This window comes from Montipora capricornis, chromosome 2 (genome assembly GCF_036669925.1).
Source record: "Montipora capricornis isolate CH-2021 chromosome 2, ASM3666992v2, whole genome shotgun sequence".
NCBI classification, from domain to species: domain Eukaryota; kingdom Metazoa; phylum Cnidaria; class Anthozoa; order Scleractinia; family Acroporidae; genus Montipora; species Montipora capricornis.
This window is the reverse complement of record NC_090884.1, coordinates 2,308,266-2,335,811: the sequence shown is the minus strand read 5'-3', so window position 1 is coordinate 2,335,811 and position 27,546 is coordinate 2,308,266. Positions and strand designations below refer to the sequence as shown.

The window sequence follows — 27,546 nt, the reverse complement described above, 5'->3', positions numbered from 1 at the left end:
AAAGAAAGACAACAGTATACCATGGCAATAAGATAAAGCTCTTTTATTGAGAATTTGAGGGTACTATTATGCTTCTAATCCATTACAGAGATTCCCATATTAATCCGCCTTAAAATATTGGGTTACCTGTGTTTGCACAAAATGAACTTTTGACCAGAGTGGGGTTGGGCTTCGATCTTCATTCCATATATGGAACTGCATGCCGGTGCTTTAGAATGTTGGGAATTTGGGCGTCATTTCTGCCTTCTTCTTTCTCGTTCGCTTGAAAGGAGCATATAGATACCGTTCGTTTATTTTGGATTGGTTTTGGTCGATTAGGCTCAAACAAACAAAATGGAGCAGATCAAGAAGAAGATGTGCGTCCTTCGTGAGACCCTTTCCGAAGCAGAGCAAAGAGCAGACAAGGCAGAAAACGATTTGAAAGAGGCGAATGAACGGGCAGAAAATGTGAGTAAATTTATCTTTGTTATTCCTGCAACCACTTTCTCAGTGGACTCAAGACCCATGTTCTTTTTATACCGAGTTTGCTGTCAGTGAATACCTTAAATCGGACTTAAAGGCGGAAAGTATCAGCGTATTGCAAAGGCTCGTCATTTAAATATGTCCGAAATTTCTATGGTTTGAATTTTTGTGAGCTCAAAACCTGAAGTGGGCTTGACTCAAGCTGTGATATTATTGTATTAGATCTTTTCCCTTTTGAAACTATCTGATTTGTCAAGATGGGGAATTTTTTAATTCTGTGATGATCTGATTTTATTCTTACATAGCAGTTTGGCTTCGCTGAGCTGTTATGGCCTTTTGCTTGACTTTGTTTAATTTGTTCAGCGATAACAAAATCTACAGGAAAGATTGTTGTTATCTTTGAAATTGATTGCCTTCAGTCGTTTTTATTGACGCTTGCAAAGCGTAGGATTTTGTAATGACAAACTACGTTTGCTGAATTTCGAGTTCTAATTTTCTCGCGGCATGATTCTAATGAATACTAAACAATAGGCTGGTTTCTTGAAGTAAACACGTACACAAGGGAACGGGTAATCGTGACAAAGGAGTGCCGTTTGAATTAGCATACACGTCAAACATTCTTTAACATCCCTGATCACTTTACATCAAGCAATATGGTCCTTCAAAGCCATGATAATATCGTTCTTGGATAGAGCTTTTTAATGTTTAGATTTGTTCGGAAGTGGTATGGCTACAATTGTAGGTTTTTAGAAAGCACTGTTATTGGAGAATAGTTTGATTGGGCTGGTATTTTGTTTTACTCTATACTCCCTACAAAATAAGCAGTAAGCATCCACCAATGTGGCCTGGGATCGATTTCCGGATTCGTGGGTTGAGTTTGTTGGTTCTCTACTCTGCTCTGAGGAGGTTTTGGCCTGGGTACTCCAATTTCCCCTCTCCTCAAAAGGCAACATCTGATTTCTTCAGATTTCAGTTGATTTGTAGTCAGAGCATTTGTGCTCTGCTAAGAAGCCTTGAGACTTAAAGTGATTATTATTATTATTTTTATTATTATTATTATTATTATTATTATCATCTTGTCAAGTAACCTGAAATAAAAGGCAGTCTATGACTGCATGAGTTCTCAGAGCTCGAGACTGACCTTTTAGCTCACTAGCCTAGCGGCTAGTATCAGGTCTGATTTCACTAGCCAAATCTAAATTTGCACTAGCCAGTCTTGTCATGCACAGTTTCATTCATTTGTAATCACTAAAAAAATTCCACATTTGCAAACACAACTCGCACTTTTAGTAAATATTCTCATATCCATCCTCGCAACAGTGGAACAAATGCCAAATGCTGGAGTGTATGGCTTCCTGTATTTTTATCACAAAGGCAAAGTTTTCGTGACCTTGAGGCCAATTCTCACAGAACCGTTGCCAAAACTTTGCAACTCACAAATACACTGGAGTATGGAAAATGCAGAATAAAGTAAATTAAGAAATAAACCATACATAAAACTAAACTGCTCGTCTGTGCAAAGGCTATTCCTTTGATTAGAGCTATTTGCGATTAAAATTTTAACCTGAAAGCGCCATTCTACGCATGAAGCACAAAGGCAGTGGAATGCAGGAATATAATATCTTAAATTAGATTTAAAGGAAATTCGAAAGGACAGACTTGCCCTTGTATAAGATTTTCCTTTTAATAGTTTCAAACAGCAATCAGTGCATTTTATGCTTGGACTCGGACACCATTTTCATTACTTATGCTTGCCTCTAATTCGTCAAAACGTATCACATGCACAAAAATATCGTTGATTGATCGCAAATGATCAGAAACGGGGTACGATTCTGTTTCCATACCGTTGTTTGCTCGCTTTCGCATTGCTACTTATCATCAACAAGACTTAACAATAGGAAATTTTCTATCTCTTGCGTCTTGTTTGCGATCGTCAGTGATTATCGCCAATTGGTTGGGGACGAACGTAAAAGGTGTTTCCATTTATGCAAACTGTTTGTGATCAAGCTCTCGGAAGGTGCTTGGGTTGGTTTGGGACGTGCATATAATAACAGCAGCCGAGAAGTTCCGCACAATTTCACACGTGATTAATTGTTCGTAACATGGCGTGGGGAAACGCTAATCCGCATTGGTTTCCTCGTCAGTTTTCTTTTTTTTGCAACTTATTTTGTAAGGCAGTAAATTCCATAGAATCCTCTCACAGTTTCTGTTGTTAGTTTCTATTCTCTTCTTGTGCTTTATCCATAAGAAGTAATTTTCATTTTTGTTTTCGTCCAGAACTCCACTGCTTCACAATACTTACTAGTCCCAAGGGCTAGTGGAAGCTCAAAATCTACTACTGCCTCTGGCAGCTGCTATACGGTCCATGTGTGACCTTGGAGCACAGGTTACAGCCAGCTGGAATTAGCTGCATATTGGTTTTTTGCTGAGGGGCGAAAACCGGAGAAAAACTCTCGGAGCAGAGAAGAGAACCAACACAAACTCAACCCACTTATGGCGTCGGGTCCGGGAATCAAACCTGGGCCGCATTGGTGGGAGGCGAGTGCTCTCACCACTGCGCTATCCTTGCTCCACTGTTTGAAAGTGCTCCCTCCACCAGTGCATCTCCCGTTCTGCTGACCTGAGCAAAATGCCTTCTTTGTTTCTCACTGGCTTACATGTATTCTGGAACCTCCCACTTAGCTTTCTGGTGATCTCGTACAAAGTCCTTGCATCACCTCTCTTTCCAACCTCCTCAGCTCTCTCAGCTTCTGATTCCACATACACCCTCCTCTCTGTCTTACACCTCTTCTTCACCTCCCTATTCAGCTCTTGGTACCTTTGGTTTGCATCTGCAACATGCCCTTTCTAAATCTAACAGTTTGTCTTTTGTTTATAGGCTGAATCACAAGTTTCGTCATTGACAAAAGAGTTGCAGCAGCTTGAAGATGAGCTAGATGCCGCAGAATCTCGCTTGGGAGCAATAACAGAGCAATTGAAGCAGGCTGAAAGCCAAGCCGATGAGAGTGAACGGTCAGTTTGCAGCGCATGTGTATTAGAACACAATTTTTTATGCAGTTGGTTTTAGTAGGAGAGCAGTTTGTATTCAGTAGCTTCAGTATTTCTTGTCAAACTTTATAACATGTGAAAGAAAAAAATAACAACAGAGGTCAGGGTTAGGGTTAGGTACAGATGTACAGTACCATGCAAAAGTATATTGAAAGTCTTTACTCCAAAACTCAATCTGCAATCCTTGATGTTTTCAAGAATCAAGGATCGAGTTTGGGGGCTTGAGTGTTGAGATTAGAGGATTGAGCTATAAGATCAGACATTTAGAGGTGAAAAATAACTTCTTGAAAGTGAAACAGTAGCGATAGACAAAAGCTATTGACAAGCGGCCTCCTTATTTGCAGACACACAGTATCAAAATAATCTACTGTATGTGCGATTTTTTTTGTAATCACTGCTCATGTTTTCTAGACTTCAGTGTTTATAACTACTGAATTACGAGAATGCTATTCATAAACAGCCCTAATCTGGATACTGAAAAATTATTGGAAACACAGTCATAACATTGAGAATGATCTTCGGTAAACTGTAAGCAGAAAGCGGCGGCTGAAGTCTTCAACCAATTATACCAAATGTAAACAAACTTGAACTTAAATTCAAGTCTGAAAGTTACATGATACTGTGCGATACAAAAATTTGAAACATTTTAATTTATCTCCAACTGATTCATGTGCTGTCAACTAAGTTCAGATGCTTTGAGTATTCTCCTCGCTGCCATACATGATGGCTAATTAATTATTCAAGTTGAAATCAACAATGCAGGCACAAAGCAACCAATCAATGTCAAAACTTACAATGCTACACATGTACAATCGATTGTAGTTAAACACATGTTGTTCAAAAGTTCGAGAAATAATTGAAAAAGAATTAAACAAGAGAATTTCTGACGAACATGCAAAAAGATGGAAGGCTACATGTACAGTAAGGTAAAACCTGTAAAATAGACCTGGGGTCAATTTAATAAAACTTTTACACGTGTAATTTACAGGTGTAGCCATTGTTTTAGACTCTGAGAACAATGGCTACACTTGTAAATTACACGTGTAAAGGTTTTATTAAATTGACCCCTGAAGAGACGCATGAAAAATTAATAACGCAAAAACTTCTTTGTTTTCTCCACTCGAGAGTCTTGAAAATTGTCTCGAAAGCCCTTGAACCTCTTGAAGCAATGTTTCGTGGATCGACTGTCAACTTACTTTTGCACAGTACTGTATCCCTTTGCAGGGCTGCAAATAACAGTTGGTCATCAGACATTGACGGACCAATATTTGCTTATGTCCGACAAAATCTTAACTGTGATCGGTCATTATGCCTATTCTTAACCCTTTCTTTTAGAGTGAGGAAAGTTTTGGAGAACAGAGGTCAAGCTGATGAAGAAAGAGTAAGCATTGATGAGTGGTTTTTGTGTTCAACTTGGTGACCCCTTACTGTTGTTTTACTCCTGAAATTTTATCCAGAATGCCATGATTAATGGTTAATATAAGACCACTTTTTCTTTGCTGTCTAGTCAAGCCAGTTTGAACTAAGACTCCAAGAGGAATGTGAGCGTGCAGATAGAGCTGAAGCTGAATATGAAGAGGTCAGTAAACACCATAGTGTTAAATACATGTAGGCATGTACAAAGCCCTAAGCTTTACTTTCCCTGTCTGGTGCTAAAAAAGGGAAGATGCAAGAAATGGAGAATCTTCACGAACTTTTTGTAAAGGCAATCAGGCATTAGCATGATCTCTGGATTACTCTGAAGAATAAAATATGACATATAATTATTATGCTTAATTTCTTATCTGGCATGGCGTTGGGCATTTGTTTCATTCTTCCTTTTCTTTTGCATGTGTTTGTCGTTGTAGCATTATAAGCACTGTTTGCATGTGTGCCACTAGCCATTTGGCATTATGGCATTGGTGCTTAGTTTGAGGCATGCAAAATTATTCACTTTGCTTAGCATATGGGATGTTCAGCATAGTTTGGGCATTTTGTTGTTTTCCCATGAAGCATTTTACAGCATTATGGGTAGATGTTGTGGAAGCCTTTTTTTTTGTTACTTGTTTTTAAGCATCCCCCACCCCACTCTCTACATATCTTTCCCTGTACTCTATCTGTGCGTCGGAGACTGAATATGGGGGCCAATGGCAGCGTAATGAGATTTGCCATTTCTGCCAAGGGGTGGCTAGCGACATGGAGGTAACCTATACTTCTGGTTCACTAACTTAGACCATTAGCATGTTTTGTAGTACATCCCTTTGTGGTGCATTGCCCTATCTATATAGAACTGGCACTGTGGATGGGTTTTAAGGGCTTTGTTCTTTTTCTACATATGGTATTGGTTTATGACTTATTTATTGAGCACTTGGCGTTGGTATTTTATGAGCTTAGTAGTCTATCACTTTTTGGGTCGTTCAGTGCTGCCATCTCTTATGGCCCATATGGTGTTATACATCTGGGGGGTGTGTGATGGTTACTAGCGTACTGCTGTACAACATAAGTTTTTTGCTGTGCCCTACCATCCTTGTGCTTATAGGCTTTTAAGTTAGCGGTCACTCGCCCATACTAAGACTCACCTGGTTCACAGCAGTATACCAGTCCATGGTTCAACAGTACAGCTGCTGGCTGCATGGAGCATGGCAGGGCTTAGCAGTTGTCTGGGCATTGGTTGCACACTGATTGGCAGTTGGTGGTTCACTATTGTATTGGCGTACTAGCTTAATGTTCTTTGGTCGCTGTACTAGCTCATTAGCATACTTGGCATACCAGCTCAGTTACTCCTTGCTGGTTATTGGTTTACTAGTGTTTAGAGTTAGGGTTAGGTTACTTCCTTCCTTTTTTCCAAAAAAATTAATGAAGAGTACCAGTGAAAGTCAAAGATTGCGTATGAGCAGTTCTTGCCAGTAAATCCAACCATGTAGCCACTTTAATTAAATATTATTATGTTTGTTTGCTTCTTTATGGAGATTGCCAGTAGGATCAGTACTCTGGAATCTGAGTTGGAAGAAACCGAATCTCGGGCAGAGAGTGCAGAAGAGTGAGTGTTCATTTCATTCAAGTCCATAGTTTTAGTTGGGACTCAAGATATGAACCTCGCTTACACTCTTTTGTTTTCTGAATTGCAGGCAAGTCAAAATTCTGGAGGATGAAGTTAATGTGGTCGGAAACAATTTGCGCAGTTTAGAAGTTAGTGAGTGTGAGGTAAGATTGAATCTTTTCTAAAAAATCTGATACAAAGCTTTAACATATGTTCTTGACAAGCATTTTTTTCACAAACGACCACACCCATTATCACCAAAAAATGAAGGCCTCGAAAAGGCTTCGTCAGTAGATGAAAATAGTTCTAGTAGTGACAGTAAATTTATGTATTTTTTACAAATGCTTAAATCTCTTTTGTTCCCAAAAGTGGTTTGTGGACTAGTCTCTTCACCATAATTTATGTGGAGGGTTACACATACATGTAGTCCAGTCTGTCTCCTATCTTAGTCAAGTGGACTTTTTCCAGAAAAAATTGTAGTAACTATAGTAGTGTTTTTTTCTTCAAATGGGAGTTGAAGTTTGGTTGGGCTTTCTTTAACTCTAGGCAAGCAAAAGAGAGCTTGATTATGATGAGAAAATCAAGAAACTTGAAGAGGAATATGCTCAGGTCAGTTTGAACATTGTGGTAATATCGTTAACATTTTGTGGAAAATATTTTCTGACTAAGTAAGGTATCCATGGGTTCTTTAAAATAATTGTTTTGATTAGACACATTGTAAATTAAATTAACCCTAACCCTAACCCATCACAGTTGTAAACAACAGGGAAACATTGACCCATTTACTGTGCAAGTTCTATAAAAGTTGTGTGATATTCTTTTGCTCCCAGAGGATCATTCTCTGTGAAAACTTTCAAGCATAGTAACCAGTTATCATAATGTTTTCATAGTATCTGTTGATGTTTAGTAAAAACAGACTTATTTCGGGGTTTGGGGTTATTATGGCATTTTTCTTCGGTGATATTCTTGTAGATAATAATTAATTCTATAATTAAGTTACTTTTAAAGGAAAACAATGAATTATTTGAGTACAACATGCAAGAAACTTAAGAATGTTGGGCGTGTGAAAAACTAACAGCAGTGTTAACTGAAGTAACAACCCCAAATGTGCGAAACTATCAAGGGCATCTTCCATTCATCAACTGTAGTTTCTCTTCTGAGAAAAACATAAATTGGAAAGAAACTTATTATTTTTCGCATTTCACACGCTAAATCTCTAATCAAATGTTGACACAAAAGTCACACTTTCGTGCGCTCAAAAACAGACACTGCTGAAACATGGGCTCAACTGTAATAACAGCTATTTTCCCCGGGTAAGTAAGGGATACATGTATATCAATTTATTAAATTCTCAACCTCAGATAATGCATTTCTTGTGCTCTGATTGTTTCACTCAATCTCGGTTATCAGCTCATATACCTTAGTTTGACCTTATATGGTAACTGATTGCGATTTGCGTTGCTAAACTGTTCTTTTCTTCATAAGTATCTTCGATTTTGCGCTTGTTGGATATGAGACTGGTTATAGCCAACTCGCTACACACCTCATTGGCTATTATTTTACCATCTCATATCCAACACGCACTCATGAAATAATTCTTAAGTAGCTGGGATTAGCTCAACTGCTTTTCTCCCTGATTGGTGAACTGAGTTCCTTGCCCCTCTTCCAATTTGTTTGCAGGCTGAAGAGCGAGCCACAGCTGCTGAAAGTAAAGTTACGGATTTGGAAAAGGAGATTGATGAACTTGAGGGTAACCCTTTCTTTATTTGTTTCCAGAGGGAGAGAGGGAGGTGGCATCATTAGCTGTGTTAATTTTACCAAATATTTTTAATTTCTGTTACTTTATTTACAATTTTTTTTTCATTCCATGGAGTGTACATGTAATTACATGTTTGTGTTTGCCTTTAATTATTGCACTTGTGCTCTCCTAATCAACTTCTTTATCTGTTTTGCTTCATGTTATTATAAAAATAATTTTCATTTGTTTACCAAGGGGGGGGGGGCATTGTATATGCATTTGATGTGTTTCTGTGTGATGCATATAAAATTTTGTACTTACCTTGGGTCACAGAAGTCCCTTGTGATGCATTTTTTTCTGCTTGTGATTTCACAAGGATTTCCTAATCTTGGTTGACTTTATTTAATTAAGCAGATCAGGTCAAGGTTTAGATGACCTTCTATTGTTAACATGTGGGCCAGTAGCACCTTGCCCACAGGTAGTCGTCATCTTCTCGTCTCCCAGCATGGCTGGTCAGAGGGTTGCCTTGTCACCCATAAAGACTCTTAAGCAAGACCTTTCAAATTGCTGATGAGCATGAGCATATGTTAACAGCCAATATGCAGGAGACCTAAACAGTACTTCCTCAACCCTTTTATGCTCACCACCTTGTTGACAGCTTTAGTACAGGCACATTATTAAAATAAATACAGACAGGATATTCTTCTGGCGGCTTCTCTACCAAACCCAATGCGAAGGGTATTGTTCTGCTTTCCCAACCTCGTTCCCAGTGTCTCTCTTCTCTACCTCCATTGGAGGCAGAGAAGAGAGACCCTGGGAACGAAGTTGCTGCATTCCTTGGGACACCATTGGCCCCAGTTGTTCAAACGATGTATAGCGCTATCCTGCTGGATAATGATACATGTAGTATATTTTTCATTTATTTCACAGTATACTTTTCATGCATATCGTTGCTCATCATGTCAGAAATGATGATAGATGTGTATATGTTATCTGTTTAACAGCTGATCTTGACAAAGCCAAGGAAGACTATGCGAAGGTCAAAGAAGAACTTGATACGACAATGCAGGAACTTAGTGAGATGTGAGAGATCAAGAAAAGGCATCACTGAATCTTCTTCTTCATTAATTCTTATCAAACTTCATATAGAAATATAAACACTACAAATTGAGTGATTAGTTAAGCTGTTATTTTTTGTAGGACATGTTCACAATGGTATCATTCCAGCACAAGTAACAGGATACTTCAGGTCTTTCACGTTTCATGCTAATTAGCACTGTTTTGGTTTGCCCTAAAGGTAACAAACAAATAGATAAAGCGAAACCCCGCGAATTCTGTTATTTGTAATTGAATGGTGCAGTCGTTAAAAAGATACCCGTATTTTGGCTGATTTGCATGCAGTGCAGGAAATTTTTTTGCATGATATACAAACACGAGTTAACTTTTGTTTGTTTTCACATTACTTGTTTGATGCTTAACAGTTGAGTTACCCAAAACGACTGTCCCAGAACTAAAATTCTGTTCACAAGCGATAATCTTGTTCCTGTATTGATCTGCATTAGCATCGTTGACAGTCTATCTTGCCAGACGGAATCTAGTGTTCTGTTTATCTTGTGTTTTATTTTGTTTTGCCATGACAACTTTTTAGTGTTTGCGTTAAGGCTCTAATGGTGTAGTTAGTTTGTTTTAAAAATTCTTCATCGTAAATGGAATAAAATTTTTATGTCATCCAAGATTGTCTTTGGACAAAATTATGAAACCTTGCGTTGTCCAGTAATATCGTGTTGTCCAGTGTGGACCCAATTCCATTAGTAGGGCCAACGCTCAAATGGTTTACATGGGTAGAAATTTAGCACTTCACATTACCCTCCAATAGTTAATTCTGTTGAAATGTAAGTGCTACACGGCCGACGTTTGCAAAAACGTAACCATCCCTGTAGTTGTCCAGTAAGAATTTTGCAAATGCTTTGCTGAAGTTTCCATTGACTCTTGAGCAATCACTCTCTCGATGAACAAGGGTAGAATAGCCAGGGAGCAAAACTACGCAGCAAGGGCTCTGTATGCCAACTCAGTTAGGAATGTGATGGCGATGTGACGGAATTTGTGCAGATTGTTGTATGACACTCCCGTACGACCAACAATCCATCCCGGCTGCTACGAAAGACTTGAGTCATATGGGTCATAGCTACAGTCAAGCCATTGCTCATAAAATTTAAATTTATATTTGATATTAATTCATTCTCAAATAGAATCTCTTCATGGCTGCGGGTGATGCCCTCCAGAGAACACGATGTTAAATACCGGAACATTTTCCTTGAAATTGAATCATTTCCAGGGATGGGGGAGGGTCTTGAGGCAGACATACCGCTGAGCCCAAGCAACTATCGTCCCAAACTGAAAAGTGACTTAACATTGCGCGTGTTATGGCATACCTAGGCTTACACAATCTCTTCCCCAGAGACCGCTCTTCCCGGGCTGCTTTTCTTTTGTTCAGCACGAAGAACACGGACTCTGGCCACTTCCAAGGCAGAAGTCCGCAAATCACGGACTTCCGGCTCGTCTACGCACGCTCAGAAATTTGAAACAACAATGGTTATACAATACAATACAATACAATACATACTTAATTGACCGCTCCCCATAGGGGCTTTTCAGGGCCAATGGAACACAACGAAACGACAGAACAGAACAACAACAACAACTGTTAAGAATCCCAACTGGCCGGATGCAAACCAGTTGGCTATTTACAAGTGCAGCTAGGAAGTTGAACCAGGGACTACCAGGATCAAATTCAACGAGTGGTTAGCGTGGGTCTTGAACCCGGGATCTCCGCCCTAACCACTGGGCCGCACTGCCTCCTCCAACGGTTACAAAAATGGACCTTCACTACGACTGCGCATAAATTGGGAGTGGCCAGAGTCCGTGTTCTTGGTGCTGACCAAAAGAAAAGCTGACTCAGGGGACGAGATTGATGCTTACAGTGAAGAGATATCTTGACATTCTTTCACTCTCCTTTGTTTTTTCCCTCTCTTTTTGTTGAGAGGTTTCTTGGGTATTTGTTGGTGGAAGCAGTTTTTTTAAAACTAAGTTTGGACGGCAACTGAAAAAGCCATGCAAAAACCGTACGTCTTGTCTTTAAACACTTTCGTCTCTAAAACGAACTCGGTGACCATGAATTTGTATTGCTGGGAAGTGATAGCGGGCTAAGAGGAAACCCTCTGCCATTCTAAAACAAATTCACTGGAGCTGATTCAGAGCCACCTTATGATTGTCCAAATTTTATGGCAGTCGCGAAGTAGACCTTGTTGACCATTTCATCTCAAGGCCGGTTTACAAGGTACGAGTTATCGGCCCGACGGCGTTTGATCGCAAATCTTGCGTGTATTTGGACAGCCGATTAACGACCGATTCATGGGAATGAAAATCGGTCCGATTCAAAAAATCTGTTGCACTGCAGCTGATTTTTATGATTGGCTATTGTGAAAACACCCTCGAAAAATACGGTACAGGGTTTACTCGGAGAGTAAATATAGCTCTTGTTTTGACAGATGGAAATGGAACAGAATTGCCCCCAGCCCCCAAAATCAAGAAGGACAAAATGCACAATTTTCCCATCATCGTTGTAAGTGGGAGGGGTGGTCTCAATTTTCCAGCAGGAGCCAATTACTTGGAGCTTTCATACGTTTCGTACCCTTGAATCAACCCTGTCCCGTGTATTTTTCTTTTTAGAGCTGCTCTATTTTGAAATACCTTCGTATTTCGGGTGTGCTGCACGTGACGTAATCAGTGAATGACCCGTAGGCCTCTTATGATTGGATATTGTGAACGCACCCACGAAAACTACCCTGGGAGGTGCTTCTAAAAATAAAAAGATACGGGACAAGGTTGACTCAGAGGTTTAATGTGGAAGATGGAGGCTCCGTTCTGTTTTTCATTTAATCTGTTCAAGCCGGATTGTAGCTTTGCTCAGGCTCCACTTACGTTGTACAATTAGCAGGTCTGGGGGCCGCCCTTCACCGTGAGAGCACCATATCTCGTTCCCAGGGTCCCACTGCTGCTTAATTAAGGCGAGAAGACAGCAGACCCAATCATGAGCTTGAAGAACATCTTTCTTTGTTCAGAAACGGTCTGCGTTGGGTGGTATCGTTTCAGAAACTCCCGAATGGGATGAGGATATTTATCACTTTCAAAGTAACATGCATTTCGTCCGAAGTCAACAACATTCAGACTTTCAAACCGGAATAACTTTATCTTCCAATCAAAATTTTGAGGGGATTTTAGATTTCTTGTAAATGTCATGTAAACTGTCGATGTCCTGTATACGTACCCATTTGGAACAACGTATGTGTTATTTACTTTTCCATACTATAGCCAAGTGGGGATAAGTATCCACAACCTTTCCTATGTGACCACGCCTTTGTCGCATCAGAGCAGATTTATTGACGAAAAAGGAGATCTAGGTCTTCAGTAGTAATTTTTATTTCACGAGAGCTCGCCTTGCTGAGGCGTGTTAATCGCGTGACTAAAAATTTAGAAATGTCACCTAAAGGTCAAGGAAAGAGCAACAGACCTTACTTGCGTTTTATACTCGATTTTCTGTTTCCAGGTCACCAGGATTCGATCAAGAATGGAGAAAAAAGAAATACGGAAAAATTTTGCACCTAATAAACTTTGATTTTAAAATCAAAATCAGATTGATTGCTTGCAACGTCAATTTGTAAACGTGAACAGATAAATAAAAACTAACAGTCATCAAGAGGATACATTTTAGTAACGTCATGCCATGTAAACGTCTTACCTAAAAAAATTCTTATTAAGATAGAGTTCGGATTATGCCATTTCAGTTACTCAAAAATTGCTTTCGATGGAGGATCGCTATGATGATGGGAGGACTTTGATAATACTCAAACAGAAGAACTTGTCAGAGGACTACCATTGGGACTTTCACAGTTTTAGCATATTTTGAATTCCATATTGCCCCCTTATATAGTATTTCTAAACAAAAACAAAATCAGTTAAGAATCACAGCTTGGCAGTCACTCCGGTTTTTTTTTGTGCTTGTGGTCTGTGTCGTTTCTAAGAGCTGATTTTGAAAACGATATTTCCACAAAAAGTTAAATGGAGACCATTAGAAAAAAGCTCACTCTTCTTCGAATAACTCTCGACGACAAAGAACAAAGGGCTACACAAGCAGAGCGTGAACTTCAAAAAGAAGAAGAGAGGAACGAAAAGGTATAACTTGCTGTCACTGGGTTTTATGTTCCGTACATTAGGATGTCTATATATTTGTCGTAAAAATCATTAGCTTGCAGAGGAAAATGTCGTCTATTTATTGCTTTAGTAGTTCAGTCGATGAGGCAGCTTTCCTAACAATCAATGGCAATAATTGTTGTATGCTGTTACACATTGCTTTTCAGGCCCTGAAGGAAGTCCAACAACTCACTGATGAATTGCAAAGAATTGAGGACCAGTTGGACGCAGCGGAATCGCAATTGGCTGACATTAACTTGCAGCTGGAACAAGATGAAGCTCAAGCGGACGAAATTGAAAGGTAACATTTTTGAAATTTTTTCACAATTCCTGACATCCTTCTTCCAGCAATTTAGCCTGTTCAGCAACTAGAGCAGCAGTGATCTCACAGAACGCACACTTTTACCACGTATACAAGGTAAAGTGTTGGTAATTAAGAAGATTTTTTCTCGATATTTGTGAAATTCCTGCGTTTTCTTTTTAACTGAACACATGGAAAGTATGTATGTACAGTGAGCACTGTGTATTATACAGAGCAATCCTTGATTTCTTGTCACCCATTTTCTTCACTTTCTCATTTAGAACAATTTGTTTAAAGTGTTTTCCGCCTTAACTTTTTGTTCAAACGAAATTGGGGCACATTTTGAACAACAGAAGTTTTAGTTAAGTAATGTCGTGACTTCACAGTCACGGCTCTAACTGCAACCTGTGGATATGGGTCACACCTTAAAAGAATTTTCAACAAAAATCGCGCACGCCTTAATTTGTTTTTGTTAAGTTGCGAAGCTGCTGCAGTGTCTATGCTTTGTAACTTTAAAGTTAAATTCTTTTTTGACTTGACTTTTTTAATAACTATTCTTTTCTCGACCATGCTTTCAGCTAGAAGCGGATTAATTTTTGGCTCGGCGGGCACAACAAAACTCAGTTGAACTAATCAGTGACAATCGAGTTCGACTTGACCTCCTGCACTGTTTTCACAACGGGCTATTAACACATGTAATTATCAATGGCTCCAGTCATTATGGTCCGTTGAACTGCACTGTATGTCATGGCTCTATTGGATAATACGTTTACAGGCAATCCCATAAACCCTTTACCATCTAACAGCATCTGACTTTGTAATGATCCTACCGGTATTCTTTGAATCAATTTAGAACAAAGAACAAAGCAAGAAACGATATAGCGTAAAGTAATTTTGAATTTTTTTGTATTACTTTTCGGCTGGCCAAACTACAATGACAATTATTTTATGTTGTGGCTAGGACGTAATCGCATAAATATGTCATGTAAATTGACACTCAAATTTGAAATAGAGCGAGTTTCAATAGATTTTATTCACGATAGCCGCCATGTTGGATTTGCCTTTATCATGCAAATTAGCTACACACTTCTGAGGGGGCAAACAACACAAGTTCGAGAGGTTATAACGAACATCTTATCCACACAGATGATCTGTTTCACGTTCATTGTATGTTTATCACCTAAGTAGTAAAATAGAATGATTACACAAGTTACTTCGATGTTTTTTTAGTCAAAAATGAGCAGATAACGAAGTAGAAAGTCAAAATGTCGGAGGCAATCAAAAGATATAAAATTACTATGAGGTACTTAACGCTAAATTTTAAAAAGTACTTTTAGCAATGTAAATTCAATATTTCGGCGAACCGATTTTCGACAATTTGCCTTTATTCCAATGTTTGCCCCCCAGCATAACTCATGGCTAATTTGCATGACAATTTGAAAACCAACATGGCGGCTATCGTGAATAAGGGCTATTGAATGTCGTAAAACCAAAACCAAAGTAATTACTTTGGCCAATCAAAAAGGACGGAGACAATCCCGTAAACCAATCAAAACTCGGAAGAAATTACCCGTAGTCGACGCAAAGCGCGGGAATATGTGCACGCGCAAGTCACGATTGGTTTTGGTTTCACTTCTGATTGGTTGACAAAATGGCGCGAGAACATTGAACCAATCACTGAGTGAAGTAATACAAAACCAATGTAATTCACTAATTGCTTTTGACACTCAATTAAAAACCGCTCTAAACCATCCAAAATTAAAGGTAATCAAGGAAATCAGGCGGCCTTGTGCGGCAGAGTCAAGTTTACCGAAATTGTTCGACTATTTGTTACGTAGATCGTTATCACATAGCCATACTTTGTAATACTCGACATAAACAAAAGTTATGACTTCTTTTACCGATTGAGTCTGTAAAATGGAGAATATATTTTTTCGTGGTGTTTGTATTTCATGCTACGACGGTGTTGATTAAATTAGTCGTTTTGGTTTACCCTATGCTGCCTTAGTTAAAAGTTCATAGTTGGTCGTTGCAGTAACCAGGGGCTGATTTAGGGAGGGGAGGTAAGGTGCTGCACTCCCCCCCCCCCCTTTTCTCCCTGTATATTTCAGTGCAAATAAAATGAAACTGACCGATTTTTCTTAAGTTGTACTACTGTAAGCAATATTTGTACCCGCAACCCGCAACGCTCTAGAGCGGTTTTCAAATGAGTGTCGTAAAACCAAAACCAAAGTAATTACTTTGGCGAATCAAAAACGACGGAGACAATCCGGTAAACCAATCAAAACTCGAAGTAATTACTCGTAGCCGACACAAAGCGCGGGAAAATGTGCACGCGCGAACCACGATTGGTTTTGGTTTCACTTCTGATTGGTTAAGAAAATGGCGCGAGAACTTTCAACCAATCACTGAGTGAAGTAATGCAAAACCAAAGTAATTCACTAATTACTTTCGACACTCAATCGAAAACCACTCTACCAACCAATGAAAAGGAAAACCAAAACCAACGGCGATTTTCCCGCGCATTGAGCAAGTTACATGGAATTGCTCCGAATTTGGATTGGTTCGTTGTGCTGTTTACACGTGCTGTGATTGGTCGAAGTAATTACTTTGGTCACTCAATTGAGCAGTGTAACATCTGTGTCCTAACTTCTTTCATTTTATAGAGTGAGGAAAGTTCTGGAAACTAGAGGACTGGCAGACGAGGAACGGGTAATTATAGAATCAAGTTATGGATTGTTGTCGTCTTTGAAAATAAAGAGTTAAAGCAAGTACAACGAAAAGACCAACGAACGTGCTTCTTAAGAATATGACTTAGAGCTAGAGTGTTTTATTATTATTCCGTTTGGTTCCCGAATGGAGGCGGTTTAAAGTAAAGGTTGAAAATGAACGGTCCATTGCTACATGCATGCACAAGAAGTCGTCAAAACCTATAATTTTTTCCATTTTGGGTCTCTTTCATAGAACAGTAAAGAAATGTGTGTTGTGGGTGCAGCACCACTATTTATCCTCTTTTAACCAATAAATTTCTTGCTTTGCCGCTGCAGTCCGTCTTAACTGCCAATTTTGTTTGTGTGCACAGATTTCGCGACAGTCTCTCGCATGCACGTGTCCGTGAAAGCCCATGAAATCCCATGAAATAACATTCTCAACTCTCATGCGCATGCGATCTTTATCCGAATGTCACAGTGACAAATTTATCCTTTTCACAGCAAGCTCACTACGAGGCTAAATTAGAAGCGGAAAGGGCAAGGCACGAGGCCGCAGAAGCCGAGATTGAACAGGTAACAATTTAAAATCCATGGCTGTAGGAGATGTAAATGTACCTTCCTAAACGGTAGGTTTAGAAGACCATGTTTTTTGTCAACTTCTCGTTTTAGTTGCACTCCGCCTTTGTAATCAGAGTACAAGTTTTCACATTACTTGTAGCTGGCTTTGCTTTACTGTTTCTTTTTACTGGACTTTGTTTTCTTTGTATTTTTTTTTTTTTTTTTGTATTTTATTTATTTTTTGTCTACTTATTACAACAAAATAAAATACAATACAATACCAGTATTAGATTAAAACCGAAAGAAAGAAACATACACTTAACAGGTACAAAAACTAAAAAAACAAAAAGATGAATTAACAAGGTTACGAAGGCCAAGGGAATCGATATATGTTACGAACGATATAGCAGATGAAATTTTAAAAGACAGAAAAAGAACAACAAACCTTGAAGGAAGTATAAGTGGGAGTGAGGGTTCCCACTTTTCATAATGAAATTTTAGTTTACTGTTTTCTCTCGCAATAAAACGTTCTATGTTGTGAGGGTTCTTAATTTTTGCTATTAGCAAAGGTGCAGATAAAGGTGATTTGCTTATTTTAGAACAATATAGAAAAAATTTGCTTTCTAGGATTATATAATTTGACAAGATGTTATGAACTTGCACGTCTTGAATTCAAAAAAAAGAGATCCGAGATCTGGAGAGGTCTTCTTCATTTAAGTTTATCTCCGAAAGTGGAGCATACTTCATTTAGAAACGATTTGACTCTCGGGCCAGAAAAAAAGAAAATGTTCCAAGGTTTCCACAACATCTTCACAAAAATAACATAGAGGAGATTCGAATTTCTTAAACTTAAAAAGCTTTTTCTTAAACTTAAAAAGCTTTTTTATCAATCTTCTATCCTTTCTTTTCTTTTCTATAAGTGTACTGTTTTCTCTGTATTGCATTCAGTTAGAAGGCCAACTCGCTGAGGCAGAGGAAGAACTTGATGAACTGGAAAGTCGTGCTGAGGACGCGGATGAGTAAGTTTGGTTATATGGTGTAATACAGTATTCATAACACTTAACACTTTTATCAAAATGATCGAGCTCTGGTTTTTTGCTTAGACGAGTGAAGGAATTAGAAGAAGAAGCCAATCTGGTTGGAAACAGTCTGCGTTCATTGGAAATAAACCTTGCCGAGGTATGCCGTTTTTGCTTATAGTACTACGAAGGCCATACTCGAGAAGTATCGAAAACGGATACCTAAGCTCAAAGCAACCGAGATCGAAAACGAAGCACCCTAGAAAGCTAACCGTTTTAAAATCGGTGCTTAATTTCAATAACCGCACAACCTTATTAGTCTTATATCTACAGTCATAAGGTCTAAGCACAAATTTTACAACGGCACACTTGATAAGTTTCTTCGTTCTTTGCTCTCCTTTGTACGAGTACTTTGTTTTCGATACCGTATCTGCACTAGGCTCCCAGATAGTCGGGAAAACGAATACAACTTCCTGGGAAAAGCGAGTGGGGGCTTCAGTCGAGGCGAGGCACCCAAGCCCCCACTCATTTTTCGCACGCATTTTTTCCTCTTTCCCTACCATCTGGGAGCCTGGAACAGGCTATAGCTGCACATTCGCGGGCGACCACGTGGCTTAAAATAAAACAAGGATCAAGATGTGCTGCGTGGTTGTAATACCCAAACACAGAAAGTTGTCAATAAAGGATCGTGAGGTTCCTCAAAATAAATGTCGGTCCAGGAAATAAAGAAGTCTTTCCTCTTCTGTATACAAGGCTCTGGTTATACCTGTTTTGGATCATCCTGCTCCACTCTGTCTGGTTTCTTCGTCACAGTCCGACATAACTAAAAGCATTGACGCCCTCGAGTGAGTCCTCAAAGCCTCGAAGTAGTAAGTTCTCCCATTGACATTCATGGACTCTTCATACGAAAAAAAATCGAAAATGCTTGATTTGACTATTGTTGAATTGAATCAATGACGTTTTACTTATCTCCGCTAGATTTCTAAGAGACTATGGATTCACCGGTCTTAATCATGTTTTTTCTTTGAATTTTGCTCTTTGGTTTTAAAATTAGAACGGAGAAGGAATCATTTGTTTCAGTTAAGACAACCAAGAGCTGAAGTTAATTGCTATTTACTGGGCTGCCATATGCCAATCCAGTCAGAAAACGAGTTAAATTTAGTCGTTTCCTTTTTTTCTTTTTTTTTTCATGTCCGGAAAAGTCTTTCCTGTCAATCCCCTGCTAAGTGGTGTCTTTGTGCATGGAGATTTTGATAGGTTTCAGGGGGTAGTAGAAATACGTAGATTTCGCTGGTGGGCACAGTAGAATATTTAATAATCCTGCAATGGGGGAGAAGGCAAAACGCGGAGCCCTACTCCATGGAGTACCCTATGGACTACCCAAATGGAGTACCCTAAAAATACTATTTCGAATGAGTACTGTTGATCAATGTGTAAGCAGCATCTCAAATAGTGCTTACTTAAGCCTCAACACCCATTTTAAACAGCGTTGTTCAACAATATTTAAGTCTAAGCACCTATTTTAAAAAGGTATTTTTAGGGCTCCAGGTTTTGTCCTGTCCCCTGCAATGGCATCAAAGTCATTGAAACACAAATGGCGTTTTGGTGGATCTTTAAACAAATATGCCTTATAGAACATCAATTGGATAAACAAGACAGGCGGTGAAAAATAAATATCTCGAATCTCAAAAGCGACGAGTAATGGACTTCCACAACAATCTTTCGCCCGTCGAGCCGAAATCAAAGTGAGCAGTATTTCTAATATTTTATCAAGTGTGCTGTTATGTACAACACTGAAACCAAATGGAAAATTCTCTGGTAACTTATGGGTTCAACAAAGACAGAGAAGGAGTCGAACACCTTAACTGGATCTGTGATCTCTGTTGTCTGGCTATTTGTATTTATTTGAACTCAACTCTGTACAGTCTTCAGGTAAAAAAATAATTGGAAAGGTGACAGCCAAGAATTATTTGAAAGAAGCTTGTCGACTAAGGCAAAGGTTCTTCAGGAAAGGGTTTGACCCTGAAATTTATTTTGTTGCACATGGTAATTTGACACGATTGATTTTCTTGTCTTCACGCACGCAATGAAATAGGAAGGGTTTTTTTCCTCTGATAGCAAATATGTTGTTTGTTTCAATAATATTCGAGCTTAACAAATTTGCATACATGCGTTGAAATGTGATACGCGAGGAGACAGGAATTTTTTCTCTCTGACAAATGATTTTGTCGTTATAGTGTAAAATGAAGTTTATTTGGGAAGCCAACAATATTTCTTTAACTAATTCGCAAGTCTCTGTTTTTGTATCTCATAGATGTTTTTAGATTTTCAATTACATGGCCGCTCAATTCAACCTCGCGATTGTGTAAATAGTTCACCCTGAAGTCAAAATAGATACGTTTCTCAGGAAACCGACAAAGAAGGCTTCCTGACCCGACAGATGAAATGTAAATATTCAGTTCAATATTACAACAAAATAAAAAAAACCAAAGACAGAAGTTTGTTGGCTAAAAAGTACGTTGTTTTACTCAGAAAACGACGAACGATCAACATTCTTTCCCGTAGTTCATTTAGTTGACACAAGCTGATCACGTGCCCCTTTAGGGTTGCCTAGCACGTGATCAATTTCTTCCTGCAGACTGCAGATATTTTCGTGTTTTTACGATCGATTGCCATTAATCTTTCGATGAGAATTCGATTCAGAGTTATATATAAAAACTATGTTATTTTTTTTCTTCATCTGTCTTTTGGCTTGTCTTTTTCTGTTAACTCCCGGCGTTTACGGTACTTTTTGGTGCAAACGTAAAGCCAAAAATGTTTCAACCTGGCATCAGATTAGACAGAAAAGAAAAGGAATTATGAAGCGTAAACAACATCTTCAGTCCTTCCTTAGTCTGTGCAATAAACGTTTGCTTAGTGCAACTGCAAGACATGCAGGAAAATGTCCGTCAGAGCAATTTGCAGTTAGTTTTTTTAGCAGACTATTTAAAGAAGAAACGAGTGCATTTTACTCAAGAGTGTGTTTTGTTATCTTTACACTGAATTTATTACCAAAGCTTAAAAAATTAAAAGACCTCAAGATGGGACAGGACATCACAAAATAATTAAACATGTGAACGTGTAAGCCAAAGGGCCTCTACTGGCATCTTAGAATAGCGTTTAATTGCTGTTGTTGTTGTTTACATTGTTGTGTCATCATTCGTAGTCACACAAACGTGAAAGGGAGTTGGAAAAGCGAATCGAGCAAATCGGGGAGCTCTATGAAGAGGTAAGAGATATGTTAGTTGATGATTTAGGCCTAGTATTAGCACAATCGAAGAGATGACGTCGTAATTCTAAGAGTCGTGTTCACTTCCACTTTGCATAGAGCCATAAAAGCGATGGTATCTTACTTGCTTGGTAACGGACGAAACTGAAAGTAAAATTGTCCTGACAAGTACAAAAAAATTTGTGTAATAACAATGAGGGGACAGAATCCAAGATTCCGGGGCCCGGGAAGGTAGAACAAAAAAAAGATTTAGAAATTCATTTATTTCGGATAGAAACGCTTTCTATGAAGAAAAAAAAATTATAGATTATAAGCAGAAAAATATGCGAACTTTTCTCATAGGAGGTCTTTAATTCAAGTGGACCTTTCGCCCATTCGGGGTTCTTCAACACTAAAAATATCAATACTCGGAATAAAATTTACAAGAAGTGAAAAAGCCTAAAATAAGTTACAAAACCATAGCTAACAAAGAGAACAAACAAATTAAAAAATCTTTACACAAGATTACATAAGAATTACGTAATAAAAAAATAAATAAAAATAATAAAACACCCGCTAAAAAGCAAATAAAATACTATTCGTGGAATTAAACTCGCAGTTTTTGTTAAGTCCGTTAGGCTTGAGAGTGCATAATTGAGCACGTCAAAAGGCCTCTCTTGTGAGCAGACGATCATCAAGACTATTATTGTTGACACTGATGTTACACAACTGTTCAAGCATTCAAAATTCAAAATCTGCTGGAGCATGAGGTTCTTTATAAAAATGAATAGCAACTTCACAAGTACGTTTTTTAGTGATCATAGAGGACTTCGTTACTTGTGGAACCAACGTATTGCACATTGCATTTCTTGCACGAACTTCCTAATAATTTTTCCAACGCGGGGTAGGCGAGGGTTGAAATCAGGCACAAGTCGAAGAATTTGTTTGGACTCCTTAGGCTGGGGTTGAAGCAACGTTTGTCTAGGAATGGACTGGGCTTTCTCAAACTGTTGTGAAACCAAACTAGGGGCTATAACCCCGGTTATATAAACATCCCTGATACTCGGAAGAGCGTTTACTAAACGCCTCATCAGAAGAGAACAAATCCTTCGAATCCTGGTAGCTACTCCATAGGGAATGCCTCTGGTAACATGGGCAGGGTGTGCGCTATTCCGTAGCAAATATGGTTATCGGTGGGTTTGGAATAGATATCAGTCTGGTGTGCTCAATTATGGACTTAACAAAAGGTGCGAATTTAATTCCAGGAATAGGATTCGCTACAATTAACACAATCTTGTTCTTTGCTGCATTTTATTTGCCTTTTAGCGGGTGTTTTACAATTTTCTATTATTACGTTATTCTCATGTTAACCTGCGATCAGGCCCATTTTTAGCTTCTCCCATATGTTCTCTTATGTCGTCGCTCGCTAAAATTGGGCCTGACCAAAAGTCTCTCAAGAATTCCGTTTGGTCGGCCAAATTTTGGCCGACCAAACTCGTGATCTGATTGGCTGTTGAAACGCCGGAAGTGAAAATGCCATCGTGATTGCGCGGAGCTCTCGCGACGTCCTCGAGACTAATCCGCCATATGTGTACGAAGGAATTTGCTCCCTTTTGTTCTTACAATGCCGTGGACGGTGCAACTTGATTTTATTTGTATAAATGGTGATATGCCATCTGAAATATCTCATAACTTGTCCAGAATCGGGTTTGAATCTCTGGAACGAGTGAAATTAGCGATTCCGTTGTCGAGCTCTGTGGCCATGGGGTTGAAAGTACTTTGGCACAAACTTCCCTGATGTTTTGAAAGCCGCTAAATAGCTGGTTCTTTCAAATGGCAATGAAAGCCGATGCATATTGGTTTCCTGGATGAGACAAGGGACATATATATCAACAGGAGGAGATGCTGATAAAATCGCAAGTTACACGAATGCATGTTTTGAATATCTGTGTATCAAACGGCTTTATTTATTTACTGTACATGACACGGTTTTTTTGCACACTTCATAATATTTCCAGTTGATTTAACTTAAAACTCACACTCCAGAAACTAAAATGGCATGTTTCCAGAGAGATCAATTGTACATCAATAAAAGAAACTTTGCGAGTCCATCTTACTGTTCGTACTCCATCAAAAAATTAACAGGCAAACGTATCATGATTTTACTGCGCGCAATTCTAGAAATACACTGCAACTGAAGATATTACCCGAAAAAATCACCAAAAAAACCTTCATGGGCAAACACGTTAAAGGAATAATGTATTTCTCTTTTTTTTCTTTAAAAATTTATTGCCAAACCGTCCAACGACAAAATGCTAGGTTATCTCAATTACAAATTAAGATGTCAAGCTTAAAAGATTGCATATTCAGTGAAGTTCGGAGGGAGAATTACACCGGCCTTTGCCGCAATATAGTCGTCGAAAACATTCCCCATGCTTTAAATGTGTTTTTCTCAAATTAAAGCCAACGGTAACTTTCGAATTCGTTTATAATATTCCTCCCACGGTAATTAACTTTGGTCAAAACAAAATAGCGTGAATCTGCCGTCCACGCGTGTATTGGTGTAATGGAAGTAAATTTGATTGGCCGATGAAGGACATGTCAATCAATCAAAAAAGGTGGGCGGAAGGAATTTCGAAGAGGAATTTGGTCAGGCTCTATTTTTCGTTTCGCCAACTCCACGTAGCACGCGAAACTAAAATAGAGCCTGATCGCAGGTTATTCTCATGTTATCTTATGTTCCATGGGAAGATGCTTTAACGCCGAAAACGTTCGCGTTTTTTTGCTTTTTGAAGAATTTTTTAGCCTTGTAAATACTATTCATTGATATTTTTAGTGTTGAAGAAGTCCGAATGGACGAAACGTCCACTTGAATTAAAGACCTCCTAGGAGAAAAGTTCGCATCTTCTTCTGTTTATTCAACCTATGATTATTTAAAGCACAAGCGTTCTGTATCCACTGAATCCTTTTCTCCAAGGCATCTGGCATCGTTGGCAAACCAACATCGTTTACACATCTATATATTATATAAACTGATTTGATTTTAGACATTATTTCATATCTATCTATCTATCTATCTATCTATCTATCTATCTTGATAATGGTACGTAAAATAGTAATTAGATCTTAAAGTTTATCCTCATGATAGCCATGCAGTTGTAAACATTTTATAAAGGATGTCATTTTGTGTTGGTTTAGACGGTTAATCGTGCGGACGCAGCCGAATCTAAAGTCTCTGATTTGGAGAGGGAAGCTGATGCAATGGATGGTACGAATAACCAGCTTTATTATATCCATTTACAAATCACTGTTGATCCTTGCAATCTGATTGGCTCGTCCCAAATCGCACTATTTTTTGCTGTGAATCACACAATATCCTCAGCCAATGAGAAAGGAACACTAGAACAAAACAACCAATCAGATTTCAAGGCTTGTTTAAGGTAACCAATCAAATTGCAGGAAAATGAAAGAAAAGGAAACCCATTGTGTGGCGAATTTTGCAACATTTATTCCCAACTGGATCAATAAAATATTGGTACTGACTAAAATCCTGTATTTTAGCGATTAAATAATTGTTGTGTGATTTCTAAGTGGATGTAACAAAGTGGTAATGAACTTTGTGTCGTGCAATTTTGGGCCGAAATCATACTTGCGATTTCAAATCGAACTTGCGCTGTGCGCTTGTTCGATTTTGAAATCACACGTTGCTTTCAGACCAAATTGCACTCCACTCAGTTCAATTACCATTATAAATCATGCAGCATATTTCAGGAGTCTTATATTAGTAGTAACCCATCATTAATCAACCCGCCCTTTGCCAATAACAACCTGCCATGTGAGGTTCCTTTCGTGTTCTTGCGCTTGGCGTCGATTTTTAATTTATTTCTCCCTTCACTTTGCTACCTGGAAGCAAGATTTCCCGGGCTTCGTATAGGATAAACATGAACTATCATCGAGACGCAACTGAGGCCCTCCCAGGGGTTTGGGGAACAAGGGAACAAAAATAATTGAAAACAATTTTAGGGATCAAAAAGTTGGGAACAAGTTTGAAAGTAATTTGGGGAACAAGGGAACACAAGCATATATTTAAAGACAGCTCGATGGAAGGTGAGGGTAAAGAAGAAGACCCAACTTTGACCATGTATCTGGGGAAGAAACGACAGCAAAGAAGCAACTTGCAAAAAGAGTCCTTCACAGCAAACTGTCAGGCCTTAACGTTTTCATGGTCAAGGCAGCAGAGGGAAGTGAAGCAAAGAAAAGGTCGTGAGATCATAGTTCCAGTGGTTGGGTGGTTTTTTTTTTTCACATTCTTCGTTTGTTCCTTTGGACCAATTATTTTGTTTTTAAGAGGAAATTTTTGTTCCCCCAGAATTTTCTTGTTGCCTCCAGTACTTCCCTGCGTGACACTCTCCAACTGAGAAACATGAAATATTTTAAATTTTCTGTTCTAGTTGCCCTGGACAAAATCAAAGATGAGCATTCCTCTGCTGAAGAAGAACTGAAAACAACCATTCAGGAATTTGAAGAGATGTGAAGCCACGGATGGACAAGCTTTAAGCTGCCTTACTTTACTCAAAATATTCTAGAATTTACCCTTCTTCAGTTTAAGTTTTTTTGATTCCGATGTATTAGCCTGCAATAAGAATGCAAAGAAGTGCATTCCTATTTTCAGTTTAAAGTGTGCAATAAAGGCATCGTATTTCATTCAAATGATATACATACATATATTTTTTAATTTAAGCGACCGGTTCGTTGGTCAGGAGAAGCTGACTCCTGTTGAATACAAAACCACAAGCAGCCCAAAAGTGGTGGGCTTTTTTTTGTCAACATAAAATTTACATAGTTTACGGTGGCTGGTATGAAATATTGCATAGAACGTCCTTCATTTGCAAAGTATAGAACACCCCCCTGGTCTACTGACGCCATTTTCTCCTATCATCTTCGCTGGTATCATCCAATAAAGAAGAAATAATCTTCCAACGGGTTTACAGAAGTGCCCGCGCTCTGGAAAATTGGTATATATGTTACAGGTTGAAATTAAATTCAGGTTAAAATGATTTTCAACCTAGGTCATTTTATTTTAAACTAGTTTGAAAGCAAATTCACCGAGGTTAAAATGTTGAAACCAGTTTATTATCAACTGTCTAAAAAAGGACTTTCCCTCTTTTTGGGGTTGTAATAAAAAACGGAGCCTGGATTTTTAAGGGGGTTAAAAAAGAAAGGAAATAAAAAAGAAAGCAGTAAATGAAATAATTTTTCCGACTCTTCTGTTCTCTACTTCTTACCTATCTCCCCATCTACCTCCTTCTCTGTAGCTACCTACAATCTTTACCACTTAACGTACTTCCCCTACCTCGCTTTCTTCTCAAGCTTTTCATTCGAACCTTGCACCATCGTTACGTGTCCTCTGCGTTTAACGCTATGCCATCGGGTTAAGATCTGAATTTTCGTTGGAGAGTTAAAGCTATTTCCAAGCCTCTGCGGTAACTACAATTTCGCACATGCGTAAATGACACGATGTGAGACTAAAATCTAAGTACTTTTTGGAATGTTGAACGAGCTTAAGCTGTCCACAAAATGTACGAATAGCAAAACAACATTATTTATTGACCGAATGCAAAAATGGCCGCCAACAAATTATTCTTTTGTCTTTGTGTTAATTAGCCTAACTAGCCTCGTTTTACAGCCCAAATTCTTTCAATTTTAGGCGGGTGAACGAGGCTAGTTAGGCTAAATTAACACAAAGACAAAAGAATAATTTGTTGGCGGCCATTTTTGCATTCGGTCAATGGTTGGCGACTTTTAATAAAAAGCTCAACGATGGCTAAATTTATCTGAAGAAGAGCGAAAATGCTTAGTTCTCTCCAGTCCATCAAATGCAAAAATTGCCAGCAAGAAATGGGCTCTTGATCGTCAACAGTAACAGCAAACATGTCGTTCCGAGAAAGGAATAACATAGGATACTCTCAGAAGCACATTCACCTAAAGTACCTTGCAAAAGTAAATTGACAGTCCCTCGAGTCGAAGCTCGATCCATGTTACCATGACAGAAACAAAACAGAGAAATATGTACAAATGTCTTACAGCGGAATTTCCGAGCAAGTTACAATTAACTTACTTTACCTCGCTATGCAAACTACTCCAGGAACAAAGCAGCATTAATTGTCACTGCAAGAGAACCATGACAAATCCA

At 38.7% G+C, this 27,546-nt stretch overlaps 2 protein-coding genes across 2 annotated transcripts; both read left to right on the top strand.

Annotated features, from left to right (window-relative positions):
* The first annotated feature begins 189 nt into the window (after positions 1 to 189).
* Positions 190 to 10,000, top strand: LOC138038428 (tropomyosin-like). Its single transcript, XM_068884288.1, has 9 exons — positions 190 to 447; positions 3,341 to 3,474; positions 4,846 to 4,891; positions 5,018 to 5,089; positions 6,459 to 6,529; positions 6,618 to 6,693; positions 7,076 to 7,138; positions 8,210 to 8,279; positions 9,272 to 10,000. The coding sequence occupies exons 1-9, from the start codon at positions 334 to 336 to the stop codon at positions 9,352 to 9,354; spliced, it is 729 nt and encodes a 242-aa protein (XP_068740389.1). The 5' UTR covers positions 190 to 333; the 3' UTR covers positions 9,355 to 10,000.
* Positions 10,001 to 13,109: 3,109 nt separating this feature from the next.
* LOC138038426 (tropomyosin-like) lies at positions 13,110 to 26,063 on the top strand. The gene is made up of 9 exons (XM_068884287.1): positions 13,110 to 13,499; positions 13,685 to 13,818; positions 16,485 to 16,530; positions 17,031 to 17,102; positions 18,036 to 18,106; positions 18,191 to 18,266; positions 21,312 to 21,374; positions 24,552 to 24,621; positions 25,805 to 26,063. Exons 1-9 carry the CDS (start codon positions 13,386 to 13,388, stop codon positions 25,885 to 25,887), a joined length of 729 nt encoding a protein of 242 aa, XP_068740388.1. The 5' UTR covers positions 13,110 to 13,385; the 3' UTR covers positions 25,888 to 26,063.
* Positions 26,064 to 27,546: the final 1,483 nt, after the last annotated feature.